This window comes from Vicugna pacos, chromosome 25, assembly GCF_048564905.1.
Source record: "Vicugna pacos chromosome 25, VicPac4, whole genome shotgun sequence".
Classification (NCBI taxonomy): domain Eukaryota; kingdom Metazoa; phylum Chordata; class Mammalia; order Artiodactyla; family Camelidae; genus Vicugna; species Vicugna pacos.
The window spans coordinates 12,220,228-12,248,057 of record NC_133011.1 but is presented as its reverse complement, the minus strand read 5'-3'; the positions used below and the strand labels follow the sequence as shown (position 1 = coordinate 12,248,057).

At 33.3% G+C, this 27,830-nt stretch overlaps 1 protein-coding gene across 2 annotated transcripts in view; it reads right to left on the bottom strand.

Annotated features, from left to right (window-relative positions):
* RIMS2 (regulating synaptic membrane exocytosis 2) overlaps positions 1 to 27,830 on the bottom strand; it is a 436,528-nt gene that overhangs the window by 395,069 nt on the left and 13,629 nt on the right. For both annotated transcript variants that reach the window (XM_072949585.1, XM_072949586.1), the window contains exon 2: positions 24,890 to 25,100. In XM_072949585.1, coding sequence (XP_072805686.1) covers positions 24,890 to 25,078 — 189 coding nt within the window. In that variant the 5' untranslated portion in view covers positions 25,079 to 25,100. The remainder of the gene's footprint in view (positions 1 to 24,889; positions 25,101 to 27,830) is intronic.

The window sequence follows — 27,830 nt, the reverse complement described above, 5'->3', positions numbered from 1 at the left end:
CCATGGTAACTAAATCCCAAATGCATTACTTAGCATTGTCTTTACCCTTCCTCTCCTCAGACCAAACATCTTTAATCACGTCAGTGATTCTTGGATTTCCATGGACTCTACCTGGCTCTTGCATGGGTTACTTTCTGTACATTCCCAGTGAACATTATCTAATTTTTAAATGGCCATGTCTCTGTTTTTTAACCATCACAATAAATTCTAATACTATGCCATTAGGTTAACACTAGCATCACTTGGCGCCATCTTCAACTAAATAAGCAGACCCTCAATTCTAAGAAGCACAATGTGCTGGCATTTTTTAAAGGCACACACAAACAACTCAGCCAATTCTCTTATGATAAACACCTAAAAATAAATTCTGGACAAAACGTTAAGCCACCGACCAAGCACATCGTCCCTAGCAGACACAAGTCCCTGAGGAATCACTACCTATTCACTGAAAGCCCAGTTCAGTTACTCAGTGGATGTCTAGAGCTAATGCAGAGCTATTCTTAGAGATCCAATTTGGTCAGCTCCCAGGTTGATGACACTGTGGTGGGCTCTCAGGTAGTCTGGATCCAGAGAGTCTCTTGCATTGCAGGATTGGAGGGTTCCAGAACAGGGCATACCTTTCTCATCTGTGCCCATTTGAATCCAGTTCCACCATCCAATATTAAGAACAACCTTCAAAAGGGGAACAGACCCCAAGATATATGATTATGGAATTTAAAAACCTAATCTGTGATGGACTCCGAGCCAGTAAGCACTCAATTAGGCTAAAGGAAAGTATTATATTTTGTTCCTAGAGACGACCGGTCCCTGGGACATAGATAAAGAAATCCCTTGGAATGACACTGAGGAGTGAGATACACATAATAAAGTGATGACTGTCACAATGTCTAGCTGAACTGTTCACTTTTATTTTCTAATTTTTCTTAGTACCAAGTGACTGAACTAAAAATTGGAAAACTGATGTTAATAGAAGAAAAATCACCTAGCCTGATGCAGCTAGTTTTATCTAAGCTCACTTGATATGCTTAACCAAAAATCTTGAAATTTTAAATAATATTGGAGCTTAAATCAAAGTAACTGAAATTTAAAATTTCTCCACTTCACTGGTTTTCTGATGTTGTTATTTCTTAAAAGTAATAAAATAATTAACTCATTTTATGTCTTTTTTATGATTTCATCTGCTCATTTTTGGTTGGGGGCAGGGAAAATTTACTGGTATCAGGAAACACCTATTTCAGTCAATCACTTAATTATTCATATATTCACTATGTACCTCCTACTATGTACCAAGCCCTGTGCTACTTACTAGAGATACAGTGATAAAGAAGACAGACAAGTTCTTTTCTTGTGGAGTTTACAGTCTAGTTGGGGAGACAGACAATAAACAAGTAAACAAACATACAAACAAGATAACCATACCTGTGTGCTTTAGAGACAATTAATGGAGTGATATGATAGGAAATAGTGTTGAATGAGAGTAACACCCTACAAAGGCTAGTTCAGAGAAGGCCTCTCTGAAGTGATAACGGAGAACTGACACCAAAGATGAGAATGAGACCTCCATGTGAAAAGCTGGTGAAATGCATTACAAGTAGAAGAAACAACATATGTAAATGCCTACAAGTAGGAAAGGGCTCAGTGGCTTCAGGAACAGAAGTAACTGGAGTAAAAAGCAAAGAGGGGGAAAACAGTATGAGATGATGTTAAAGAAACAGCCAGGAGCCAGAGCCATGTATCACCTTCCCTGTATGCCCCAGCAAGAAACTGTGTGAGAAAGCACTTAAGGGATTTAAGCAGAAAAATGACAAAAGCTGGCTGCATTTTGAAAAAGATCACCCTAGCAGATACATGGAGACTGGGCTGGAGAAAGGAAGCAGAGAGCCCAATAAGGAAGCTACAGCAGGAGTCCAAGTGAGAGATAATAGTGGCTTAGAGCAAAATGATGGCAACAGAAATGGAACGACATGCTCTAGAGGGAGAAGCTAACAGAATTTGGTGATAAATTCAATTTGTTGAGTAAGAAAAAAGAAAGACTAAAGATTATGCCTAGGTTTTTGGTTCAAGGAACAGACTATCCAATGGTGGTGTTTTGGGGGTACATGCTAAGTTTGAGATGCCTTTTGTATATTGAAGGAGAGATGTCAAGTAGAGAGTTAGATAAATGACTCTAGAATGTAGGTCAGAACTAGAAAATACATTTAGAAAACATTAGTTACAATGAGTTGAATATCTGTGTCTCCCCAAAATTCGTATGTTGAAATCCACGAAGTGATGGTGTTAGGAGGTGAGATCTTTGGGAGGTGACTAAGGCTTGAGGGCACAGCCCTCAGGAATGGGGTTAGTGCCCTTATAAAGAGGCCCCAGAAAGACATCTCACCTCTCCCACTATACAGTGGGATACAGTGAGAAGACGCCAGCTATGTACCAGAGAATGAGCCCTCATCAGATATAGAATCTGCCAGCGCCTTGATCTTGAACTTCCCAGCCTCCAGAACTGTGAAAAATAAATTTCTGTAGTTTATAAGCTACCTAATCTATGGTATTGTTATAGCAACCTGGACAGACTAAGACGTTAGTATATAGATATTTAAAGCCATTGGGGTATCCTCTGTTTCACTCTCTTCTCCTTAGAATTTGGTTTACATTCAGTTGATCCTGTAAGTAAAATGGAGGGGTGATCTAAGGAAAAAAAATCCTAATAATTCATAACACTTTCCTGTTCACAAAGGCTCATAAAATTCTATTCTAGCTAAATATCATCACTGGTATAAAATAAAGAAAAAGAAAAAGAAACAAACTTTCATAGTTTTTTTGAGTGATAAAAGTCAATCTGAGGCCACAGCATTAAGCTTTAAGAATCCACTAAGCTCTCCCAAAAATATACCAAAATATTGTTTCCACATAAAAACCAATTCTCAAATTAAAATCAATCAAGAACTAAGATTGAGCCAAACATCATGTGACTCTAAAGAAAAATAGGTTTCTCAGATTCACTCCAGCCAATTCATAATTACGCATAAAAAGTCAAAATTAATCCAAAGTAAGGGCTAAAAGGAATCAAAGCACCATTCTTTTCAATGCCAGGATATACTTTTGTGTTTCATTACATTGTTAAAGAACGTGAGTAAGTCACTTCTCTAGATGAATAGACTCACAACAGGCATCATTTCAAAGCCAGGTCTGTTCTGGCCAGGTCTGTTCAAGCTAGTGACAAAATGCAATAAGCTACTTGTTTTTAGACTGTTCTCCTCTTAAATGGAGCTTGATAAGCAATAAGTCTTTGATGTCAAAAAAAAATGATATAATGTATTGTTTTGTAGAATTCCATCTTGACTACAATATAATAGTAAAACTGAAAATGCTCTAATCACCACAAGGAATACAAGTCAAAACTCATATTAAAACAAGTACAATGGAACTTTAAAATAATATGAAAATTATTCTGCCTAGACAATAATGTATTTTTTAAAACACAAATTATTTTAAATACAAAGCTGAGCTCACAAAGTAGGAAAAGCCAAGGTGCCAAAAAAAAAGTCATTGGGTTTACCAACCAGTGCAGTATGCTCAAAACTGACATTGCGTAGTTTAAATTTTTAATTCTATGCAGGGACAACACAAGGATAAAAAATAATAAAACCCGAGTCTACATAGGCTGAAGATGATACACAATCCAGGGCACTGAAAACTCTGTACCTTCAGTGAAAAGGTAAACTCGAAGTACTTCACCCACTAAGAAGGGAAAGCACAAGGAAGTATGTCTCCTCTCACACAATGAACTAACTGAAAATTCTCCCCTGAGAATTTAAAAAATTATCCTGAACTTCACATAGGTTTGTAATTTGCAGCATGATCTAGGAATACACAAACCCAGAAATTATCAAGAAAATTAAGGCCAAGACAAAAAGTTTACAAAAACACTTAGAAGAAAATAATTCAAACTGCTTGAGAGATACACTGTCAACAATGGCTGCAAAAGATGCCTGGGGATTGAGGTCCTTTGAAATCACATTCTTCTCCAGTACACATGGAACATTCACCAAGAGAGACCTCATGTTGTCTCAATTAATTCCAAAGGAACAAAAACACAAATATGTTCTCTGACTGCAATGGTATTAAATTAGAAATCAGTAAGATATCTTTAAAAAACCTAAATATCTGGAAATAAAGCAACATGTTTTTAAAATAACCTATGATGATTAAGTTAAAAAAACAGCAAGGAAAACATTTTTAATATTTAACCTGATGACAAAATGTGGGCACACATATCAAAATGTATGTGCTAAAGCAGTTCTTAGTAAGAAATTTACAGTTTTAAATGCCTATATTAGAAAGAACAGTATAAAATTAATAAAGTATGCTTCTAATTTAAGATTCTAGAAATGAAAACAAAATAAACCCGGTAAGTAGAATAAAGGAAATAATGAAGAATAGAACACAACTGAAAAAAAAGTAAACAAAACAAAACAAAAATAAACAAGTATAACCAAAAGTGATTCACCACTGCCATGACTGATAGTGGAGACAGAGAGAGAAAATGATCAATGTCAAGCATGAAAGAGGGACATCTGTATAGACCATATCAACATTAAGGGTTAACAAGTGAATATAATGAACAGGTTAATGGCAATTCAATAACTTATATAAAATAGACAAATTCCCTCAAAAATGAAAGTTAATAAAAACACACAAGAAATAATCTAAATGGCTTTTAAAAATTGAACACACAACTTGAGAATATCCGCACAGAGCTCTCTATACTCAGCTGGCCTCACCGGTGAGTTCCGTCACGTGCTAAAGGAAGAAATAATATAAACTCTTTCAGAAAAATTAAGGAGGAATAAAACCATTCATTTTGTGAAGTCATCATAACCTTAAAACCAAAACCAGAAAAGAACACAGAACAGAAAATTCTTCATGAACATAGATGGAGAAATCCTCAACAAAATACTACAAATCAAATCCAAATATAGATATATATTTAAAGAATATTGTATCATAACAAAGTGAATTTTAACCCATGGATAAAGATTTTGATTTACCACATAACAGATTAAAGGAGAACAATCATTTGATGATATCAATAAATGAAGGACAAAAATCCTAAGTAAAGACAAAATCAATATGAAAAATATTTTATCATTTCTTTTCAATGTCCTCCTTGGTCTTTATATGAATTTTACATCAGGTTAAAAAAAAATCATCTCCCTTTTTATCCCCATACAGGAATCCCATCTTAACTACGTCCCCATTAAGTGGCCAAAAATTCTTATAACTAAAATGTCAGAGATTGCTCTTAGAATTGGAGCTGGCGAAAAGGTAGCCAGAGACAAGAAAGAGAGTTGGATGGTTTATAGCCCTTAAAGACAATGAAGTAGGAAATTAGTATATCAAGAAACAAACTGAGATAAGTCTGCACCAGAAATGGAAAACATATTTGCACAGGAGTAGTGGAGGGAGGGGGAAAACTTGAGAGTAATTATACAATTGCAAATTTTAACAAACAACAAAATGACAAGTTATACAGATTATTCTTATTACATAAGTGAATATATTTTTATTTCAGATTGTTTTGAAGGTTCTCATTAATGCAATTTAAAAAGAAATAATAGAGAAATGAGGAGGTAAAGTTATTGTTTTCAGGTCATATGGTTTCATACTGTTAAAACACAAAACATCTGACAAACTCTAATAAACAATATGATTTAGAAAGGTGGCTGTATAAGATCAATATATTCCTACATAAAAGTAAGTTTAAAAAAGAACTAAAACATTTCCTTTATAATTCTAAAATAAATTGAGAAATAAGAAACTGCAACCCAACAGATAACCTTTTTGATTCTGAAATGTGATAAATACTACAGGTCATATCTCATCCTTCTATATCCTTCATTTCAGTAACAATACCATTAATAACATTATTTTTTACAATAAAGCTTAAAAAACTGTCAAAAATGTCTCAAGAGATACTGATATCTTAAGAGAACTAATTTGTAAAAAGAGAAAGAGGAATTATTTAAATCCTCATTAAAATGGTCTTTATATAAACAAGTAGTATTCTCTCTTGACAGTGAAATGAGCATCACTTTGTCCCCAAAACTCTGATTTCACTATAAGCTCTCACTAAACATGAGTAGGTCAAAGTTTATTAAAAGATGAACAGTTAGATATACGTTCTTAATTTACAGCAAATAACTCCCATGGAAGTTTATTTTCACACATCCTAAAAAGTCTGAGAAACACCTAAATCATATTTTAAAATATATTTGTATTTATTAAAAAATTCAACCCCCTTTACTTTGGTTCTATATGAAACAGAATACATTTATATTTAATTAAATATTCAATATCTAATATTCAGACTAGTTTACTATTTGCAACTTGAAGTAATTTACTATTTGAGCAGATGTGTTAAGTGATCTTGAGTCTTCAAACATTTATAGAGGCAAAAGCAGACAGATCTGGGCAACGACCAACATGTACTTCTTTATTCTGCTACTGCATTTCTGAAGAACAACTCTAGATGTTTACATGGTTTCCCTGCTGCATACTGCATCTCCACTGATGTTTCCTTATGCTAATGCTTTTGGCTATTAGCAACAGAAAATCTGATGACTGGTGCAGAAACAAATTGAGGGTGGGTATTTTTCTCTGATTCAAGAAAAGTGTCCGATAGTGTTGGATCAGTGGCTCAACAATGTCATAACTAATGACTCAAACGAGGCTTTTCCCTCATCTTCACAAATTGCTGGTGAAGCTCAAGACATCACTTTTGCATTAAAAGGTAGTGCCAGCTACATCTTTTCTTTTTTTCATGACTTCCTAGAAGCCCTCATAAGTTTTCTTATTACTCATTTGCTAGAACTGTGTTAGACAGCCATTCCCAGTTGCAAGGAAAGCTAAATAATTTTGTATTTTTCAAGTCCCTCTGTCAGGAATTGCAAGAGAGAAGAAAGTTGAAAATGTCTGTTAGGATAGTGATTGAACAGGGTCCAGAACAGTCTACTCTCAGGTACTCACCACTTCCATATACATATTTTACATTCCCCCCTCCCTAAGGGACATAATCCCCAACACTCATTTAGTTATAAAATCTAGCTCTGAATCTAGGATCTGTGAGGTAGAGTAAATCTTTCCATCATGGTCAAGTGTAGATTACTGTAAACTACTGACGTATACAATGAAAGACAAGTTATCTGTTCCCAACACACCCAATACAAAATAGTATCACTGTAACAAAAACTCTCATTCAAAAACAGGAAGAATGAGAAACATACCATGGCCAATTGTCCATAGCACATGGCAATCCCTACATGAACTACACCTTAATTTCCTTAGTTATTCTACCTGGCAGTCCCTGATTCAGCTACCTAGGAGGTTCTCCCTTGACTGCTGTCATTCATATTCCCTAGTTCTGCCCTTTGAGAGGATGTCCCTTGTTCATTATCCTCCCTGGCTATAAGTGAGGCATTGACAGTGTACCTTCTTGTGTTCTGTACAGTTTTATCTCCACTGATAGTATACACATCATACTCTACGATGAGAGCCTTAGAGGATGAATAGTCATAGAATGTTTGCTTGGGCTTTCTTTAGCCACTAGCCACGTATGGCTATTTAAATTTAATTAAAACTTAACAAAATTGAAAATTCAATTCAATTCAATTCCTCAGTCACACTGACTACACTTCAAGTGTTCAGTAGCTACCTATGCTTAGAGCTTACTGCATCACACGGTGAAGATACAACACAATTTTCATCATTGGGAAAAGTTCTATTGAACAGCCTTGCATAAAGAGTATCATTAAAAGGCCTGTTAAATTTTAACTGCAATGTTCAAAATCCATGTAAAATTAGTACCACTTTATCTATTACCAACCCATGGCTTAAATTATAGACTGTTACATTATGAAACCATGCCAGTACATGAAAGACACTTCTACACCTGAGCTATCACTAAATGTCTCATTGCTGGGATAGGTGTCAGAAGTCATTATGAAAACTACAAACAATAATCAAACCATTAAGCCTCCTATATTAACTCCTTACACAAAAGTAGCACTAGAGATTCTAAAAGGCTTTGAATTGCCTAAACTCTACCACCTGAGAGTCAGCTAAGAAGGCTGGCTGGTAGAAAGCTAGTAGGTTTTCTAGACAACCTACTCTAGGCTGAGGACGATGCATACAGTCTAGGGAGGCAGAGTATCTTCTCTTCTGCTCAGAGATTTCATTCTAAACCCACATCAATAAATATTTGCCAAAGCCTACATTATCTCCAACCTAGTAACTGAAGACTGAAAAGAATGAAAAGGCTCCAACTAACATAAAAGAAGGCACTGTTTTAGAAGATCTCAGCTAAAGGATGTTCTCTTTGGATGCATGTGACAATTTGAATTTGGAAAGTTTTCCAAAGACCTCGAGTTTTAGCCTAATTCATCAAAAAGAATAAGAATAGAAAGATTTCATCTGTGTTTGCAGGAAGTCACCAGGATCCAGAGGAGATCCAAATTCAAATCAGACTTCTAAAGGCAGACGTTAGCAGATTATTATAATCTAGCATATAGTTGAATTGTATATTCCTGCGTATTTTTAAATTATAATTATATCTAGTATGCAACACAAGGATATAAGAAAGGCATTTTACCAATCTCTAAAACATATTAAGAAAAATTAAAATGTATTAAATACTTAAATCAATTGTAAATATATACTTGAGAAAATCCATGTTCAATGTTATTGTGACTCATTATTACAAAAATTGAATCTTTATACTAACCCAGAAACCTATTTTAAAAACTCTGAACAGTATAATGATGAGGGAACATAGTAAGATTAAAGGAATTCTTATCACAATGAGGAATGCTATAAGATCTCCTTTTAAAAAATACTAAATTCTAAAAAGGCAAGCCTCTTTAAGAATCAAATTTTCATCTATAATATAATAAAATGTAAATGTTTATCTGTAAATTCAGATAGCATGCTTAAAATATATATTAATGTTTAGCAATTATCATGCACTACAACTGTAACAAAACATTTAAAAGTATGTAAATTAAATACAACTACAAAATTAAAGTTAGCAATAATAACAATAAGAAAAAAATAATATTAGACAGAAAAAAGACTCTAACCACTTTGTCCTCCTGGTGTGAATATCCACGAAAGCAAGTTAGAAAGGACAGAAAAGACAAAACAAAAAAGAAATAATTAATTCCATTCTTAAAACAAGTAAGACTTTTTAAGAGTTCGTTAGTAAAATTAAAATTCTGAAAAACTCTAAATTACATTTTGACTGAAATATAACTATTTTAAAAGGAAAAATTTTCCATACATTTCTAGCAAGAGCATGCTATATACTAGAATATATTAAAATAAGCAGAATAATTCTATAAAAGCAAGTAAATATCCAAAATCAGAAAAAGGAGAATGCTTTTTCCACAAATGAAATCCTACTTAAACACTCATATTAGCTCAAATAGAGAAACTGAAAAATGTTAAGGGGAAAAGTTTTATGTGCAAAGACAATAAAACACAGCATCACTGTTTATGTTTAATTTCATTACGCTATTAAAAACAGACAAATGTAATTTTATATGAATTACGTATATTGCTTCTACAAGTTTTTTGTCCCATTAAGTTAGAAGTCTTCTAAACTTTTAAAAGAAAAAAATAAGTAGAAAAGATCATTAACGATAAAATATTATTTATTACAATTGTTAACTGGGGTCATAGTTTCCCAATATTATAAATGTTGAAAATAAAATAACACATAAATACATGATTTGGTCAAGAGAACATATTTTTATATGCTAAAGTTAAAAATTACTGCATTTTTCTTTACTTAAGTATAAAATAATAATAATATTAAATAATATTATACTATAATAATAATGATCTAATATATTAGAGGCACTTATATAAATTAAAAATTAATTTTTAATTTTTGGCATATTGTTTCTCCGAAATGAGTGGCAGTATATGACACTTGTGACTAAGAGAAGGACTTTGCAATTAGACAGACCTATCTTAAAATTCCACCTTTTAAAAATTACATTTCTAGCTGTATATCTTATGTAATTTTCTTAAGCCTTTACTTCCTTATCTGCAAAATAGGAGATTAATATTTAATTTACAGGGTTTTCTGAGAATTAAATAAAATAACATGAAAAGATCTCCATATAGTGCCTGACCCACAGTTCTGTATCTGATATTCCAGGTGATTCAAACAGGATATTGTGTAGAAGGGATAGGATTGCATCTTTTACATTACTATGTTCTTAATTTATTCATTTGTTACAAATGTTAAGACTAAAGATCATATAAAAGCTATTGTACACAGTCAAGGGCAACTATTGCCAACTACTGAGTCCAACAAAAACAATTTATAGAGCACTTATTATATATGTATCAGCCACTATACTAGATTTCCAAGACATAAAAAATGAGTAAGACAGTTTCTGCCATCAAGGAACTAAACGTATTGAGAGGAAAATGAAAAATCACTGCGGAACAGAGAGACATTCTGAAAGCAAAAGGATAAAAAAGCATTATGGAAATAAAAATGATTGAGGAGATAGCAGGACTTGGAAAAAGAAAGATTAAGAGAAAGTTTCTGAGATGTAAGCAGGTCTTGAAAGCAATAAAGAGAATATTGACAAGACCAGTAAGGGAGAACATCTTATGCAAAGAATATGGAATATGCAAAAAGCACAAACAAGCCTGGCATATTTGGAATACGAGTAGCTGAGAAGGACTAGATTATAACCTACACATTTAAACTAAAGTCTCCATGGTTGGCTATACCAGTATCTGGCAAAAGCTTAGAAGCCTAGTACTTTCACAGGATAACTCATATTGCAGAAGTAAGAAAAGAAAGAAAATGAAGTCACAACTGATGAATTTGTTAACAGTTAATCCCTCTTAACAGATAAAACAAGTTCAATTTTAGCTATGACACATATGTGAAGAACTTAGCTATAACATAGACATAAAATATTACTCTGCCATCATATCTTTATTATCTCCATAGGAATAAAAATAAACACAAAATCCACCATATGATTTATAAATAAGGCATAATGTTATTTGCTACCATTTAGGAAGTGTTTACTTTGCTACAATGTACAGACTGATTGGAAGATATAAGTGTGGAAGCCAAGAGAACAATTTGGAAGTCGCTGGCAATATTTTGGGTAAGAAGCAAATGTGAGAGTGGTATGAACTACAGTCATAGCAAGGGGAAAGGAGGCAAGCAGACTGATTCAGGAGAAGTAAAGCCCCTTAAGATCTGATTGAATGAGAGGAAGAAGCAGAAAAGAAGTCCCAGAGTCTGGCTTGAGCAAGTGAGGGGGTAAGAAGACAACGTCTTTAAAAAAAAAAAATAAAACACATGAGAAGCAGATCTAGGGGTAAAAATGAATTCAGGTATAGATAAAATGAATCTGAGGTGCCTATTAAACATCCAAGAAGAGATTTTCAATAGGCAGCTATACAGGTGGATCTGATGCTCAAAAGAATAATCCAGCTAGTGAAGTCATACCTGGAAATCATCAGCATATACACAGTATTTGAAGCTATAGGAGTGAATAAAATCTCCCAAGGAAATTGTTAAAGGAAAAAAGAAAAATGGGGATGATGACCCCTAAAAAATGCTCCTTCTCTTTGAACTAACAAGCTTCCAAGGAAAAGAAGTTCAAAACAAAAGGACTAGCAAAATCTTCTAATCAGATTTTAGTAATACAATTAAGTGAGAAATTTCACAGTATTTGTCAAAACTGAGTTTAATCTCATCAATAACCAAGCTGGAATTGGGTTGCTTGAAAAACAAAGGTAATATATAAATATAAAACATCATCAAGGACCTTACGACAAAGATTGATTAAAATCGCATGTGAAATATAAAAAAAATAACCTGCTATGGAGGAACAGTTTAGTTTTAACCATATGGAGAATTTGGATTTTAAAATGATTAAAAGTGAATCTTTAATTGGATCATTTGGATGTTTACTTCAGCTTTACACTTGTCTGTATTTAAACAAAGAAAGACTAAACGGTCAATTCAAAGACCGAAGATTAAAACTACGCTACATTTTTTACATACATACTCATTATGGCAGACTCAGTTTAGGTATGCAATAAGGAATATACTAACCCAATATACAAACATGATATTCTAACTGAATAAGAAAACATATGTGAAAGCATCTCACTTGGTATCTGACATATTTAAGGGCATAAAAATTTTATTGCAAAACATTTTTATAGCACTCAGTGTGTGCCAGTCATATGTCTAAGTGCTTCACAAATATTAACTGATTTTATCTTCACAACAGCCTTGTAAGGTAGGTATTATTATTGTTTCTATTCACAGATGAAGAAACTGAGGCAGAGAGATGAAGCATCATCTACACGGTCATACAACTGGTAAGTGATAAAGCTGGGGTTCAAGCTTAGTCTCTCTTCAGGACTTGTGCTGAAGCCACCATACAGTGCTGCTTCTATATAATGCCAGTGTCCTCTGCTGGCTTTATATATCTTTTCCATAATTTAACAGGTCAAGTAATGATTTTAGGTCATAATTACTAGACTTGAAAACTCTAATAGTAACTGGGGGTATTTCTGAAAGTATTTATTAAAATTTTAATATTTCAAATGTTTTTAAAATTTCCTTCAAATAGTTTTTTAAAAAATTTATTGTATTTTACATTCTAAAATAATTTTATACTTACCATTTTTTTCCTCATAATCAGCTCTCCCTATGGCCATCCTTATCACTTCTGCTGACAACCAATCACAATGCCTCTGCCCAAGATTAATGTATTTTAAGTATTAATCTACCTTCTCACTATCACTTATATCATTGATTCTATTGTTCTCTCTCCTCTCTGATATTTTCTCTTGATAGTCATAGCACCATTTCAGACCAAATACCGCAATTTCATCTGCCAACAACTATCCTTCATGCAAGTTTCCACTAGTTCCCCAGTCACCTAAGAAAATAACGTCAGTTCCCCCCCAGATTCCTTCTCCAGATATGCAGTCTTTGTCTTGCTTCTTCCTCCTCTCTATTGCAAAAAAGATACATCCCTCTCTATTTATCAATGATGTATGCTCTCCATAGCTTAACTGCCATCACCTGTCTCTCTTCCTGCCTACCTTCTATAGTGAGTCCAAAACCAACCTCTCTTTCACACCACTGCAGTATTACTCCATCTTTTTTCTGAAGCCTGGACTCTTTTTCAAGAATTGCAACAATTACATGTTGCCTATAGCAGTTTATCTTTTTACTCATCCACACAAGTTTGGACTGCCATCTTCAAGAAACATTATCACAGTGGTGAGCTGCAGCAAGGAGCTGGATCAAGACAATGCTTATCCCAAAATAACATGGCCGTAAGTACACCAAGTTTCTTTCTTCCATTCATTCACTCAACAAGTATTTATACTGATCTATTATGTGCCAAACACAAAGAAACCTACAGTAAACACGAGGAGCTAGACAAGTGTAATCAATTAACAATAATAAAATGTTACGAGTCATAGAAGTCTGTAGGGTTCACTGAGGCACAAAAAAGTGAGTGGTTAATTCACATGGGGTACCCAAAGAGGGTATCATGCAGATGATGCTTAAATCCAGAAAAATTAGTAAGTGTTCATCAAGTGGGTAAGGGTTGCGGGTAGAGGTGGGGACTAGTGGGAAGCAGAGATATATTTCAGATTACAGTAGTAGGGTAGGCAAAAGCAAAAGACATAAAAGACAGTGATAATTTAAGAGAAGTACAAGTATAGCCAGCCCTTTATATTCACGATTTCTGTATCCTTGGATTCAATCAACCATGGGCGGAAAAGATTTGGGGGGAAAAAAAGCTCTGATGGAAGGAATTTTCACATATTTAAGTATGGGTAAGTCATTCTGGCTTATACATAACTTGGCTTGAACTTTATGCCAACTATAACAGCCTATCTTATGACCTATCAAACATACACTGTACATCTGCTTTAGCCATTAAAGAAAAAAATATATTTAAAAATCAAAATGGAGTAACTGTGATTCAGGCATTCAAAATGGAATTGGGTGACTATTATGGATGTGGCTTCAGACAATTTCATAGATCACTGGGAACCTGAATTTTCTGAACTGTTTCAAACTCAAGGACACCACCAGCCATTCTCAAAACAGTATCTTTCAGCAGCTGCCAGCTTCAACCTTACAGTCTCAAGGTCTCCCCCTGCAACTATGTAACCACTTCAGACTCCAATAAATCCTTGCTTGATAAGCACCCTTAGTTTGTCACCCAAGTCTAATTCTTGACAAATAACTTACATAACTTTGCAGTTTTTGCCTATGTAAGCCTTCCCCATTTTTTTAGTCTGGCCAAACACAATTCAAGTCATTCTTCAATATGTGTCTCCCAGGCTACAGTCTTCAGTTTGGCTCAAATAAAACTCTTTTCTATTCCTACTACAGATTGTTTATTGATTATTTGTGTCAACAGTTCCAAAAAGCAAAACTTGAATTTGCCACATTGGGGACTATTCACATAGTATTTACAATGTATTTACAACTATTTACATAGCACTTATATATTGTATTAGGAATTACAAGTAATCTAAAGATGATTTAAAGTATATGAGAGGATGTGCGTAAGTTATATGCAAATACTATGCCATTTTGCATAAGGAACTTGTGTATCCTTATATTTTAGTATCCTTTGCGGGGAGGGGGTCCCTAGAACCAATCCCCAAAGCACACTGGACACCCAGGGAAGACTATGGTGTAATTTAGTTGGGACATACAGAATGGAGTGAAGCTTACGCCTTGAGTTAGGCAGGAAATAATCCATAGGGAACTCTTTATGGCATCAGAGACTTCACTCAAGAGATGAGGAGTCCTTAAAGTTTTTAGGCAGAAAGTAAAATAATCAGATTTGTGTCTTACAAATATTAGTATAGCAGCATGTCAAGGATATGTCTGAGGATCCAGAGAGAAGCAGAGAGACCAGTTAGGAAACTAACACTAGTCCAAGTGATGGAGGATGAGAGCTAAATAAGACAGCAGTTAGTAGTTTACATAGACAGAGAGGAAATGATAAAGTATAAAAATTGTAGGGAAAGTGTGATGAAGGGCAGAAACCTGAGATGATTCCTGGCTTTCTAGTTTAGGTGACAGAATAGGTAGTGGTCTTATTCAAAAAGCTAAAAACTACAGAAGTATATGTGGGGTTTTTTTCCAAAACCAGAAAATACATAGTCTGTTGGCCTAAGTGAGATTCAATGGTATTGAATAAAGAGAGTTAAAAAGACAAGACTTCAAAAGAAAAATCTTACATTCCTTTTTTTTAACTGAGTCATTTATTCATTTACTTAGAGAAACAAAAACTGCATATATTTGTATATACAATTTGATCAGTCTGACATCTGCCTATATCCACGAAACCATCACCATACTCAAGGTAACAGACATATCTGTCACCTCCAAAGTTTTCCTTAAGTCCTGTTTTGTCCTATTCTTTTCATGAACTAGAATTATTTTTAACTTAAACAAACTGTTTCAGATGGGAGTTCATTTATTTTTTTGCTTAAGTTTGAAGTTAAGTATTTTTGTTGGGATGCTTAAAAACAAAGTTGATTTATTGGGCATTCCATTTTAAAAGGGTAAAGAAATAGAAATTCATGACTATGTCTACCCTTCCTCTCACATCTTACCTGCAATTCCATTTCCTTTGTGCTCCCCTATCTAGTGTCCATTTTACCATCCTGCAGTTTTGGTGCTATCCTGAATTCCTTACTTAATAAATTCTATACAGTTTCCTATTTTGATTAGAATTCAGTGCAGATGCTATTATTAATCTTCCCCATACATGCTACGTAAAATCTATGTGACCTGACGCTCATCTTATCTACTGATAAAGAGCTCATTTTATCTATTACTGAGGACATTAGAAACTGAGCAGTATCCTTGCAACCAAGAGGTAAGGAAGCGAACAGATATAGAGACAGCTTTCAAATGCATATATGCCAGTAACCACGCATACCATGCACCTGTCTATATCAGCAGTCTACAAATGTTTTTTTCTCTTCTCTCAAGTGAATCTCTTAAACCATGTACTCCTCACACATTTTTATTAATATGGGGGGTGGTAAATTTGGTTTGTTTGTTTGTTTTTAATGGGGGAACTGAGGATTGAACCCAGGATTTCCATACTAAGCACACACTATACCACTGAACTACACCCTTCCCCCACCTCACACGTTTTTAAGATAGCATTCACATTTTAAGTTTAAATAGTTAGAAAGGACACATTTTCAGATACACTGTGTATTGCAGGTGTGCTTTAATTATATTTTTACCAAGTCTTGGAGCTGCAGATTTACCTTATTCAGTATATGGAAAATGTCTACTACACAACCTATTTGGCAAACCAGTCCACACTGTCAAACCATCATAAATCTAACTTTATATCAAAAAAAGTCCAACTTCATTTTTGAATTCATATAAATGTGTTATTATGAGTCACCATGAAAACCATCTCAAAATTCTAATTCTAAAAAAGAGATGAGGAATGTTTATTTTTAAAAAAAGAAAAAAAACAGAAATTTCTAGAAAACACAAATCTATAAGAAAGGGAATGAAGGGAATGAAGGGAATGGATCTGTGATTGCCTGGGGCTGAGGTCTGGAGTGAGGATTGATAGCAAATGGACACAATAAGAGTGTTTTGGATGATAGAAATGTTCTGAAAATTGGACTGGGTGATGTTTATGCAACTGTATAAATTAATTAAAAATCATTGAACTATAATAAATAAACAAACAAACAAGCAAGCAAGCAAGCAAATAAATAAATAAAAAGAGATGAAGCACCAGGGCCTTTCCATGAGGCTGTTGCCTGAATGCAGTAAGGTGTTTCCTTGTTCCACATTTCTTGTAAAACTTCTCACTGCTTTGCCCTCAGGAAACTTTCCCTAAGGCCAACACATTCTGCAACTGTCCCTTTGTTAGGTGCCCCAAAGATTTTTACATCCCGAGGCAATATATTATATAAAGAATAGATTTAGATGAGGCAGGTTTGAATAGCATGCTTTTCTTTTGAAGAACAGAAGGCACTCACTTCTAAAAGTGAACTGTAAAGAAAAATTCACAAAACAGGTAAGTGCTCTCAGGTAGATCAATTTCAAGAAAAAAGTAAAGACTACATATGGAAACCTATGCCTTTGAAGTTACTCACCCTAGTCTACTCTCCAGAAAACCTTCCTTCCACAGCGGGGTACAGTTTTGAGATCACTGCCATATACTGCAGAGTATAAAAAGCCTATGGAGTCATGCAGTGACCCTTAAAGAGAGACAACACAACTCCAAACTGGTAGCTACAACAGGTATTTGTAAACTTACATGCTCTTCTAAGTAATATTACCCACAGTGAATTAAGCTATACAAGTGTTGGGAGTAGGAGCTGAACCAGATGAAAACTAAATACAAGATACAATATAGAGAGGGAGTGAGTTCATGTGAACTTTGGTGAAAATATCTTCCTTTATGTTTAGTTTGAAACATTATTTTGCATCCTTCCACAATGCTCATATGCACTAGGAGGTATAAAATGTCCTAAGATTCTGCAAGTTAAACTGTTTCTTGCAATCATATAACATTAGGGAGGTTGACATCAGTGAGAGGAAACAATTCTTTCTTCCTTTGAATTCTACAACTATTTTCTAATTATATTCTCACACACTCTAGGTTTTTCAGCCTAAAGGCTTGAAATTGAGGATCCATCTGATGCAATCACTTCCTTAATGATGGTCCTGTAAATCACATAATTCTGATAAGCCTGCCTCCTTTACCTATTCCTCAAATCCTTAAGAACACCTCTAAATAATATTTCTAAAACAGTGGTACTCTCAGCAGCCCCATGTTTTATAAATGAGGGATGAGATAGAAACCAAAGCTCAACACACAATATACTAGAAATAGGGACATAAAAGAATTAACGAAGCTTCTCAATTCCTTTTAAAAATAATTTAAGCAATAGAATTATCTGGCTGTATTCCTTTTCAGGTACCTCAAGAATTATATAAGCAATCTAGCATTCGATTTATTTAATTTAATAGTTAACTTAAATATCATAAAATATAAAACCCAGAAGAAACCTTAGAAATCATTTAGATTGATGCTTTCATTTAACAGATTTTAAAACAGAAGCACTAAGACATGAAGTGATACATCAGCAAAAGTCACATAATACGAGGGCAGGAACAAAACTTGGTTCTCCTAATGGTGTCAACTTATGTCATCCTGTTCCTGGAGAACGTCAAATTTTTCCCAATATACCTTTATGCAGTAATTCTACAAAGTCTAAAAGAAAATTCATATATGATACCCTTGCTTTGTGTATACAGGAACTGATTACATATTGCACTAGCATACTAGCTACAGACTTGCAGGTAATCACAGTGACTTGAAATTAAAGAAAAAAAACTGCCTAGAGGATAGCAGAAATACTATAATCAATATCTTTATCTCTCAGTGTACAATTTAAATACTAATTATTAAAACCACTCATATAAATAATACTTAATGACTTAGTTATACAGTGGGATGTCTGTATTATTAAATTCTTACCATCTGATACACTGAACACACATATATCAATATATTTTAAGGGATTTGCTTAGGAATCATTTTCTTTTATAACCATTCTACAGGCATAATTCATTCTGCTTCAAGTCTGATAATTCATAATGAAAGAATCTGTATTTGTCACAGTGTAAATTAAACAATACAATTCAAAAAATGTATATTCTTTGTTTTTTCAAAATTAGATTGCCTGTTAAGCAGATGGTAATCTATTTTTCCCAAAAAGTAAAAGAAACAAAAAAATTAATGTTGCCACACTTTGAAGCTTAAAATAATCCTCATTATAAATTATTTTTACTGTCTTTCCCACTAGAGTCACTATTCCATGATTACAAAATAATTTCTCCCTTAAAAAGTCATTATTTTTAAGTTTAACTAAATATATAGCTTTAACTTTTAAGGGGTATCATCTAAAAATAAATGAAAGCAAATTTTATAAAATCTTATTATATTGGTGTTCCATAATTGTGTATTTCATTTATTATCTCTGTATCCTATCTTGAATGTACCTCAAAAGAGTTACTTAATTGTTAAGGATGGCTCCACATGAAAGAGCCTGAAAATTAAAACAAAAGGTTATTTTATCTTGTTCTCTTAGGAGAGTATTAAGATAATTTTTAAAAAGCTTTATAATTAAACTTTAAGCTATAAAATATTTGCATGTCATTATTCTACTTTATAAAGACAGTCTGACCAAATTTCCCTGAGCTTAATCCTTTGGAGCTATGATAAATCAAAAAATGTATTCAGCATCTATTATGAGCAAAAGCCTTCTATTACATAAGGTAATCGAGTATACATAGAAAGATCCACTTTGAAGAGAGAAATTAAGTTCACTACTCTTTTCATTTAGAATGCAGGCTATAAACATACTATATAAAAGAATGCTTTCCCAAGTAAATTATGAGTGAAACTGTAGAAAAACTAATAAAAAAAATCTAGGGCTATCTTTCTTGAGCGAAAATCTAGATTATTTTTTCTTGTGCTTTATTCCCCTAACACTTTCCTCAAATCTAAGAAAAAAATATGAGAAAAGTGGAAAGTACTGTTTATGGTTCCCTCCTTCTTCCATAAATCATCCACATCAGGCTAATCCACAATATACAGAGTTTTATACTTGATTACAATACAAGAGATTTTCCAGGGACATTCCAAGTTTTTCACTGTACTTAATTTATTGACTGAGAACTTCACTCAGTATAAAGAGACCATATGTTAGAAACTAGAAAACATATTTCTAGGCAGTCTATATTCAGATGTCATTACAGACTTCTGCTTGTGGCCTAAATGGGTTAGCAAGGACTACATTTCTCCACCTGCCTGAGACAAACAAACAAGTGAAAAACAGACAAAATATATGAAGGAATGGTTTTCAACACACTGGATATCAGGCAAAAAGAGATAGCTGAAATATGAAAAACAAACAAGATGAGCTCTATAATTGCCTCAGCTTACTACTTTGAGAAGCTTTCCAGGCAGCAGAGCAGGACAAAGCAGCTGCAACTCAGTTTAGCAGACATCTTAAATTGAGAACAAACTTAGCCTGAGAAGGCCAATACAACTAGATTTCATTGGACAAGTTATCAGAGAAGAGAAAGCTGCACAGAGAGAGAACTCCAGAGATCTGCAGAGAAATCCATTAAGTATTTAGCTTAGTTATGATCAATGAGCATGCATGTGACTACCCAGGAGTGGGGAAAAAAATCTTCAGAAAGTATTAAAGAAAATGGCAGATGGAAAAATTTATAATTACGGGGCACTGGTTAAAGTACTCAGGAAGGACTTGCTTCAGCAGAAGAGATTAGTGCTAAACTGAGCACTAGTCCAGATCTATGCAACAAACCACAACAGCAAGATACAGAAGGATTAAACTGTTTTCATATAACTTAACTGCACTCCAGGACAAAGCTCAAGAAGAGTGACAGGAATGCAAAAAACATCTAGCACCCAACAAAGCAAAATTTACAACGCTTGGTATCCAACATAAGATATTACCTATATAAAGAGTCAGGAAAACACATACCATAATGAGAACAATCAATCAAAACCAACCAAAACCTGACAAAGATATTAAAATTAGCATAGAACATCGAAACATTTATTACAGAGTATGTGTTCTACATGTTCAAAAAGTTAGATTGTGGAGGATGTAAATCTAAAACTGAAATTCTAAACATGAAAACTATGATATCTGAGATGAAAAAATATACTAAGTGCTATCAACAGCAGATTTAACACTGTAGAAGAAAAGATTAGTAAACTTAAAAGCATAGAAATAAAACATAAACAAAATGAAAAATGAAGAAAATCAAATTTGGTTTAGTAAGAAGAACATGAGTCAGCTATAGAACACCTTCAAGAAGCCTACTATATGGGTAATGGGAATTCCTGAAGGAAAGAGAGAGGAGGGGTCAGTAAAAATATCTGAAGAAAAAAATCAGCAAAATTTTCTAAACCCTATGAAAGCTATAAACACAAAGATCCAAAAAGCTCAAAAAGACTCCAAACACAACAAACATGAAGAAAATAAACCAAGAAATATCATAATTAAATTACACATAGCCAGTGATAAAAAGAATGTCTTAAAAGTGGTCAAACAGAAAAAGACACATTATATAAAGAAATAAAGATGAGAATACTATGACATTTCTAATTGGAAGCAGTGAAAAGGAGAAGGCAGTGAAGCAAAATCTTTAAAATATTGAAAGAAAATAATTGTTAAGCTAGAATTCTATACCCAGCAAAAAATATCATTAAAAAAAAAAACCACAGGCAAAATTTTCACCATAAAAAACTGAAAGCATTCATCACTAACAGACTCACACTACAGCAAATATTGAAGGAAATCTTCCAGGCAGATGTAATATGATACCAGAGAAAAACATAGATCTACAAAAAGAAATGAACAGTACTAGAAATAGTAACAAGTAAATATATAATATTTCTTTTATTATTTAAAACTCCTTAAAAGATAAACCTTTTAAACAAAAAAAGTAAAATAATAAATTGTGGGGTTTATAAAAAGGTAAAAGCAAAATACATGATGCTAATAACTTACGTCCAGAAGGGTAGAAATGGAAGTACACTATTGTAAGTTTTTATACTATACTATAAACCAAATGGAATAAGTTAAGGTTGACTATGGTAACTTAAAGATGTATACTACAAGTTCTGAAGCAATCAATAAAATAACAAAACAAAGAGCCAAGAAAGCTACAAAACAAAGAGTCAGCAAAGCTAGTGAATCAACAAAGGAGATAAAACTAAATCATAAAATGTACTTAATGAATCCAAAAGGAGACTAAAAAAGAAACAAAGATCACATGATCCAAGTAGAAAAAAGAAAAATGATATAATCAAACATAACCATATCAATAATCACATTAAATGTAAATTGTGTAAACACCCAATTAAAAGGCAGGGATTGTCAGACTGGCTAACAAAGCAATACTCAATTATATGCTGCCTATAAGAAAAGTACTTTAAATACGAAGACAAAAATTAGTTTAAAGTAGAAGAACAGAAAACACAATGTTAATAACCAATAGAAAGTTGGACTGGTTATAGCAAGATAGACAAAATAGATTTCAGAGCAAAGAATATTACCAGTAACAAAGAAAGTCAGTTAATAATTATAAAGGGTTCAATTATTTAACAGGGCATAATAATCCTATATGTTTTTGCACCTAAAAACAGAACTTTAAAATACATAAAACAGTTAAAAACTGATAAAACTGTAAAAAGAAACAAACAAATCCAAGTATAGTTATATATTTCAATAACCCTTGTTTAATAATTGATAAAATAAATAGGCTGAAAATGAAAAAGGATAGAGTAACTTAAACAACTCTGTTAAACAACTTGACCTATCAGACATTTATAAACACTGTCAAAAAACAGCAGAATATACACATTTTTTAAGAACACAGAACATTTGCCAAAATAAACCATATTCTGGACCATAAAATAAGTAACAATACACTTCGAAGGACTCAAGTCATATAAAATATATCTAGGACTACAACAGAATTAAATTGAAAGTCATTAACAGAAAAATCTCTGGAAACCCCCCAATACTTAAAAAATAAATAATGTATTTCCAAAGTATTCATAAGCCAAAGAAGAAAAGGAAAATTAGAAGTATTTTAACTGAATGAAAATGAAAAGACACATATGAAAATATGGGGGATGTCACTGAAGCACTACTTAGAGGAAACTGACAGCACATGATGCCTTATATTAAAAAAGAAGAGAAATCACAAAGCAATGACTTCAGCTTCTACCTTAAGAAACCAGCAAAAGAAGAGAACATTAAGCTCACAGTAAGCAGAGGAAAAGAAATAATAAAAAATCAGATGAAATCAACAACTTTAAAAATCAATTGAATAAAAAACTAGTTCTTTGAAAAGACCAATAAAATTGATAAATATTTGTCAGGCAGAGCAGGGAAAAAGAAGATGCAAATTACCAACATCAAGAATGAAAGAGATGGCATCACCACAGATTCTAGATATTAGAAGAATGATAATGGAATACTGTGAACAGCTGATACCAATAAACTCAACAACTTATGAGGAATTGAACAAATGCCTTGAAAGATACAAATGACCAAAGCTCATTCAAGAAAAAAAAAAAGATAACCTGAATACCTTATAACTATTAAAGAAACTGAAACTGTACTTAAAAACCTGTGCACCAAAATAAAACTGTATGCCCAGATGGCTTCACTGGTAAAATCTACAAAATATTAAAGGATAAATTATACCAATTCTAGAGAAATTCTCCGAAAATAATGGCAAGGAGGAAATATTGCCCAACTCATTCTATCAGGCCAGCATTACTCTAATACCAAAATTTAAAAAAGACATTACATGAAAAGAAAGCTACAAACATTAACCCTCATGAACATAGAAGCAAAAATTGTAACAAAATTTGATCTAATCAAACCCGTTAGTATATAGAAGATATAATCCATCATAACCAAATGGATTTTATTCCAGGAATACAGAGTTGGTTTAACATTTCAAAATCAATCAATGCGGTTCAACCATATTAACAAACAGAAAGAAAAAACATATAATCAGTCTCAATAGATGGAGCAAAAGTATCTACTCCGGAGGTAAACAAACAAACAAAAACTCTCAGTAAATTAGGAATAGACAGCATCTATGAAGAGCTGAGAGTTAGCATAATACTTAATAGTGAGAGACTGAATGCCTTTTCCCCAAGATCAAAAACAAAACAGGGATGTTTGCTCTCACCACTTCCATTCAGAGCTATGCTACAGTTTCTAGCCAATGCAACTACTCAAGGAAAAGAAAAATAATGAGATAAACCCAGAAGAAAGATGAGGAAAAATAAAGTTATTCACTCTAAGCAAAACAAAACAATGAGGAAAGGGAAACAGTGGGAAAATGGAGAAATGAAAGCACGAAGGGGAACAAATTCCCATAATTATGTCTAAGTAGTGTATGTAAAGACACCAGCTTCATATTTTTAAACTAAGAACTGAGTGATAAAATATTAGGAAGAAGATAAATGCAAATTATGAAGAACTTAGTGAGACAACAATTTAAAACACTGTTTTTACTAATCCACAGCATTCTTTGGGAAATATTAATATATTCCTAAAGGGGATGGATAAACTACAAAAATCTAGCATAGTTGAAAAAAACCACCTTAACATATCTTCTTTAAATTCCATATTCTAATGTTTATTTCATTTACGTTAAAATGAAAATAAAGAGTAACACAGCTTCAGAAAGCTATGAAATTATGAAACAGAAACTCAAAGCTGGAAGGAGTCTCTTTCAAAAAAAGAAAAAGAAAAAGAAAAAGAAACAGGGGCCAAAGGAAGAGCAGATCTACAAAGTTTGTAAAATTATGTGAAGTAATAGAAAAAGCTGTGATACAACTTGAACATTAATCAGTTGTGTGACTTTAAGAATGAACTTTAGCATCTCTGGATCTGAGTTTTCTACACCTAAAAAATAAGGAATTAGATTAATCTCTAAATTCTCTTCATTTTTGAAAGTCTACAATCCTACGATTCTAAATAAAATCATAAGCTAAGGAACATAAACAATGAGACAAATATCTTTTTAATTCAGAGGAAATTTTTTTAAATTTCTTTTATCTGAAATGAAGACACTAGGGAAGGTTTCTGTTCATTGATTAAGCTCTGTATTAATTTCAGGTGTCTGTTTTAGTCATATGAACCTTAAGTACGAGAATCACGATGTGTCATTTTCATTCTGTACCTTGTTTGAGCGTAATGACACTCGACCTCCACATCGAGCACAGAACTTCGTTTGGCAATATGAACAGTTATGGCCACATCCATCAGCAAATTTTGTTTTGTGGCAGATACCACAGGTTGGGGCGTCACCCTTCTGTTCTTGCTGCTGCTGTGATTCTTCTCCCATCTTCTTCACCTGCTCCTTATACATTTCAAACTGCTGATGAAGTTTTCTGCAGAGAACACAGATAAGAAAACCTTGGTTTCCTGATGGCTTCAAAGGAAAAATAATAATGTGGATTACATTATTATGTGGATACAATTTTATGTCCAAAAAATAAAGAATAAAAATTTAATTTTCTGATTATAGAATAACATCTTTTATGGCACATCACATCATAAGTGTTGCAACCAGTTCTGCCTTCTGAACTACAGGCTAATTTAACAATCAATGAATACAATTAAGATATTTATTTGAATTGTAATTGTAAAGTTTCTACCTACCATTTGCAATATATTTTGAATCATACTCCATAAAACATTTACAATTTTATTTTTCAAAAGTTTAGCTTCAGAAATAGACTGAGCTTATTAGACTTACACATTGAAGCCAAAACCTATGAAAACCTATGAACTTCAAATCACTGAGACAGAACCTCTATTGGAGTGATCTTAAACACCCAAACAGAGGAGAAAACATTGGATGAATGTTCTCACTGTTTAAATCTGTCCAACAGTCTGAACATTGGTTGGCTGCAAAAATACTGAACTATTAGGAGTCTACCAAATAAGCTGATACAAGTAAAAGTAAGACCATTATTTATTCTAGTTAAAAATAGTGATTCACTTTATAAAGAATTATAAATATTTAAAGCTATAATTTTGATTTCTAAAAGTTCCTAAGCAGAACTAATCGTAGGATTTACAAAGCTGTAAATAATGTCATTCCCATCCTAAAAAGGACAAAAGGCTAAATAATCTACAAAATCATTACTTTTCTTGAGCTCATCAGACAGTTGAGGTTATAGGGCAAACCATCCGAACTCCAAAGAACAAGCCCCTCTAAAGAGCACTGGGTCACACCGTTTCACCTTTGGCAGAGCACAGGAGAGGGAGGTGGCCACCATACAGTCAGGTAAGAGGAAAGTCATTAAAACTTTAACAAACTGTAAAAGACCAAGTGTGGGCTAGCATGACAGTCTGTAATAGCTAGGGGCCCAAACTCAAGGGTAGTTCACACTTACTCACAAGCACCCTTTGACACACCTCCACTAGTTACTCATGAGGAAGATTGAGAGCAAAGCACATGAACAAAAAGAACTCTTTGGGGATGACACATGCAGGTATAACGGTGGTGACTGACTTGTGGCGCTGGGGCACAGGCACAGTTCCTGACTATCTCTCCTAAAAAAGCCAAAGCTATAAGCCACAGGAAAAGGAAGTAAATAAACCCTGTCATCCCTAGAGTAAAGACAAAATCCACTGCGGCTAGGGAAAGGTTGAAGGTAAAGAACAGTAAACTTGAAAATAAGTCAATAAAAAGTATCAAAACTAAACGGAAAAAAAAAATTAAGGGGAGGGGGCATCCAAGAGCTAAACTGATCTAACGTGTAAAACTAGAGTCCCAGCAGATGAAAAGGGAGAGAACAGAACAGGGGAAATATTTGAAGGGATAATGGTCTAAATATTCCAAAACTAATAAAAGGCACCAAATCACAGACACAGGAACCTCAGAGAATCCTTTGTAGAACAAATACTAAACACACACACACACGTGCACGCACACACACACACTTCTACACACATCAGAGTCAAACTGCTAAAAACTAAAGATCAAAGAAAACTATAAAAGCAGCCAGAGAAAATGACACATTATGTACACAGAACCAATGATAAGAGTTACAGAAGATTATTCTTCAAAAACCATGCAAACTAGAAAACTTTGGAATGACATCTTTGTAAAGTACTGACAGAAAAAAAAATTGTCAACTCAAGATTCTACATGCAGTGAAATTATGCTTCAAAAAGTGAAAACAAAATAAAAATTTTCAGGCACAGAAATTCTGAAAGAAGACCTTAACTTCAAGGAATCTAAAGTAACTTCTCCAGGCAGAAGGAGCTTGATACTCCTGGGAAATATCACACAGAAGCCTGGACCTAGGCATAGAAATCAATGCTTATATCAAAAAGAAAAAATTCTCAAATCAGTTTCAAAAAAGAAAAAGAAGAGAAAGTTAAACCCAAAGAAAGTAGAAGGAAGGAAATTTAAAAGATTATAGAAGAAATCAGTGAAACCAAATACTAATTCTTTTTTAAAAAATTATATTGATAAACCTCCAGCCAGAATGATCAAGGAAGAAACAAAGAGAGAAGATGAAATTTACCTACAACAAAAATGATAGACAACATCACTACTGACTCCACAGCTAAACAAATTTAAATATAAAAGATTACAAAAGAATACTACAAAGAACTACCAAGAACTCTATGCTCATAAATTCTACAATTTACTTAAAAAATAGACAATTTCCTTGAAAGATAGAAATTAGTATACCTCACTCAAGAAGAACTAGATAGCCTGACAAGTGCTGTATCTATTAATGAAATTTAATTTATAGTTATAAAATCTTTCAAAAGAAAAACTTCAGTTCTCCATTGGTGAATCCCATCAAATATTTAAGTAAGAAATAATATCAATTCTACATAGTCTCTTCCAGAAAATGTAAGGGAAAGTAACATCTCTTATCTAATTTCCAAAGGTCAGCATTATTCTGATACCAAAACCATACAAAAATATAACAAGAAAATTATAAACCAATATTTCTCATGAGAAAGTGCAAAAACCCCCAACACAACATTAGCAAGCAAAATCCAGAAATATGTTAAAGAATAATACATCACAAATACCTGATGTTTATCCAGGGAATACAAGGTTGGTTCCATATTCTAAAGCCAAGCAATAT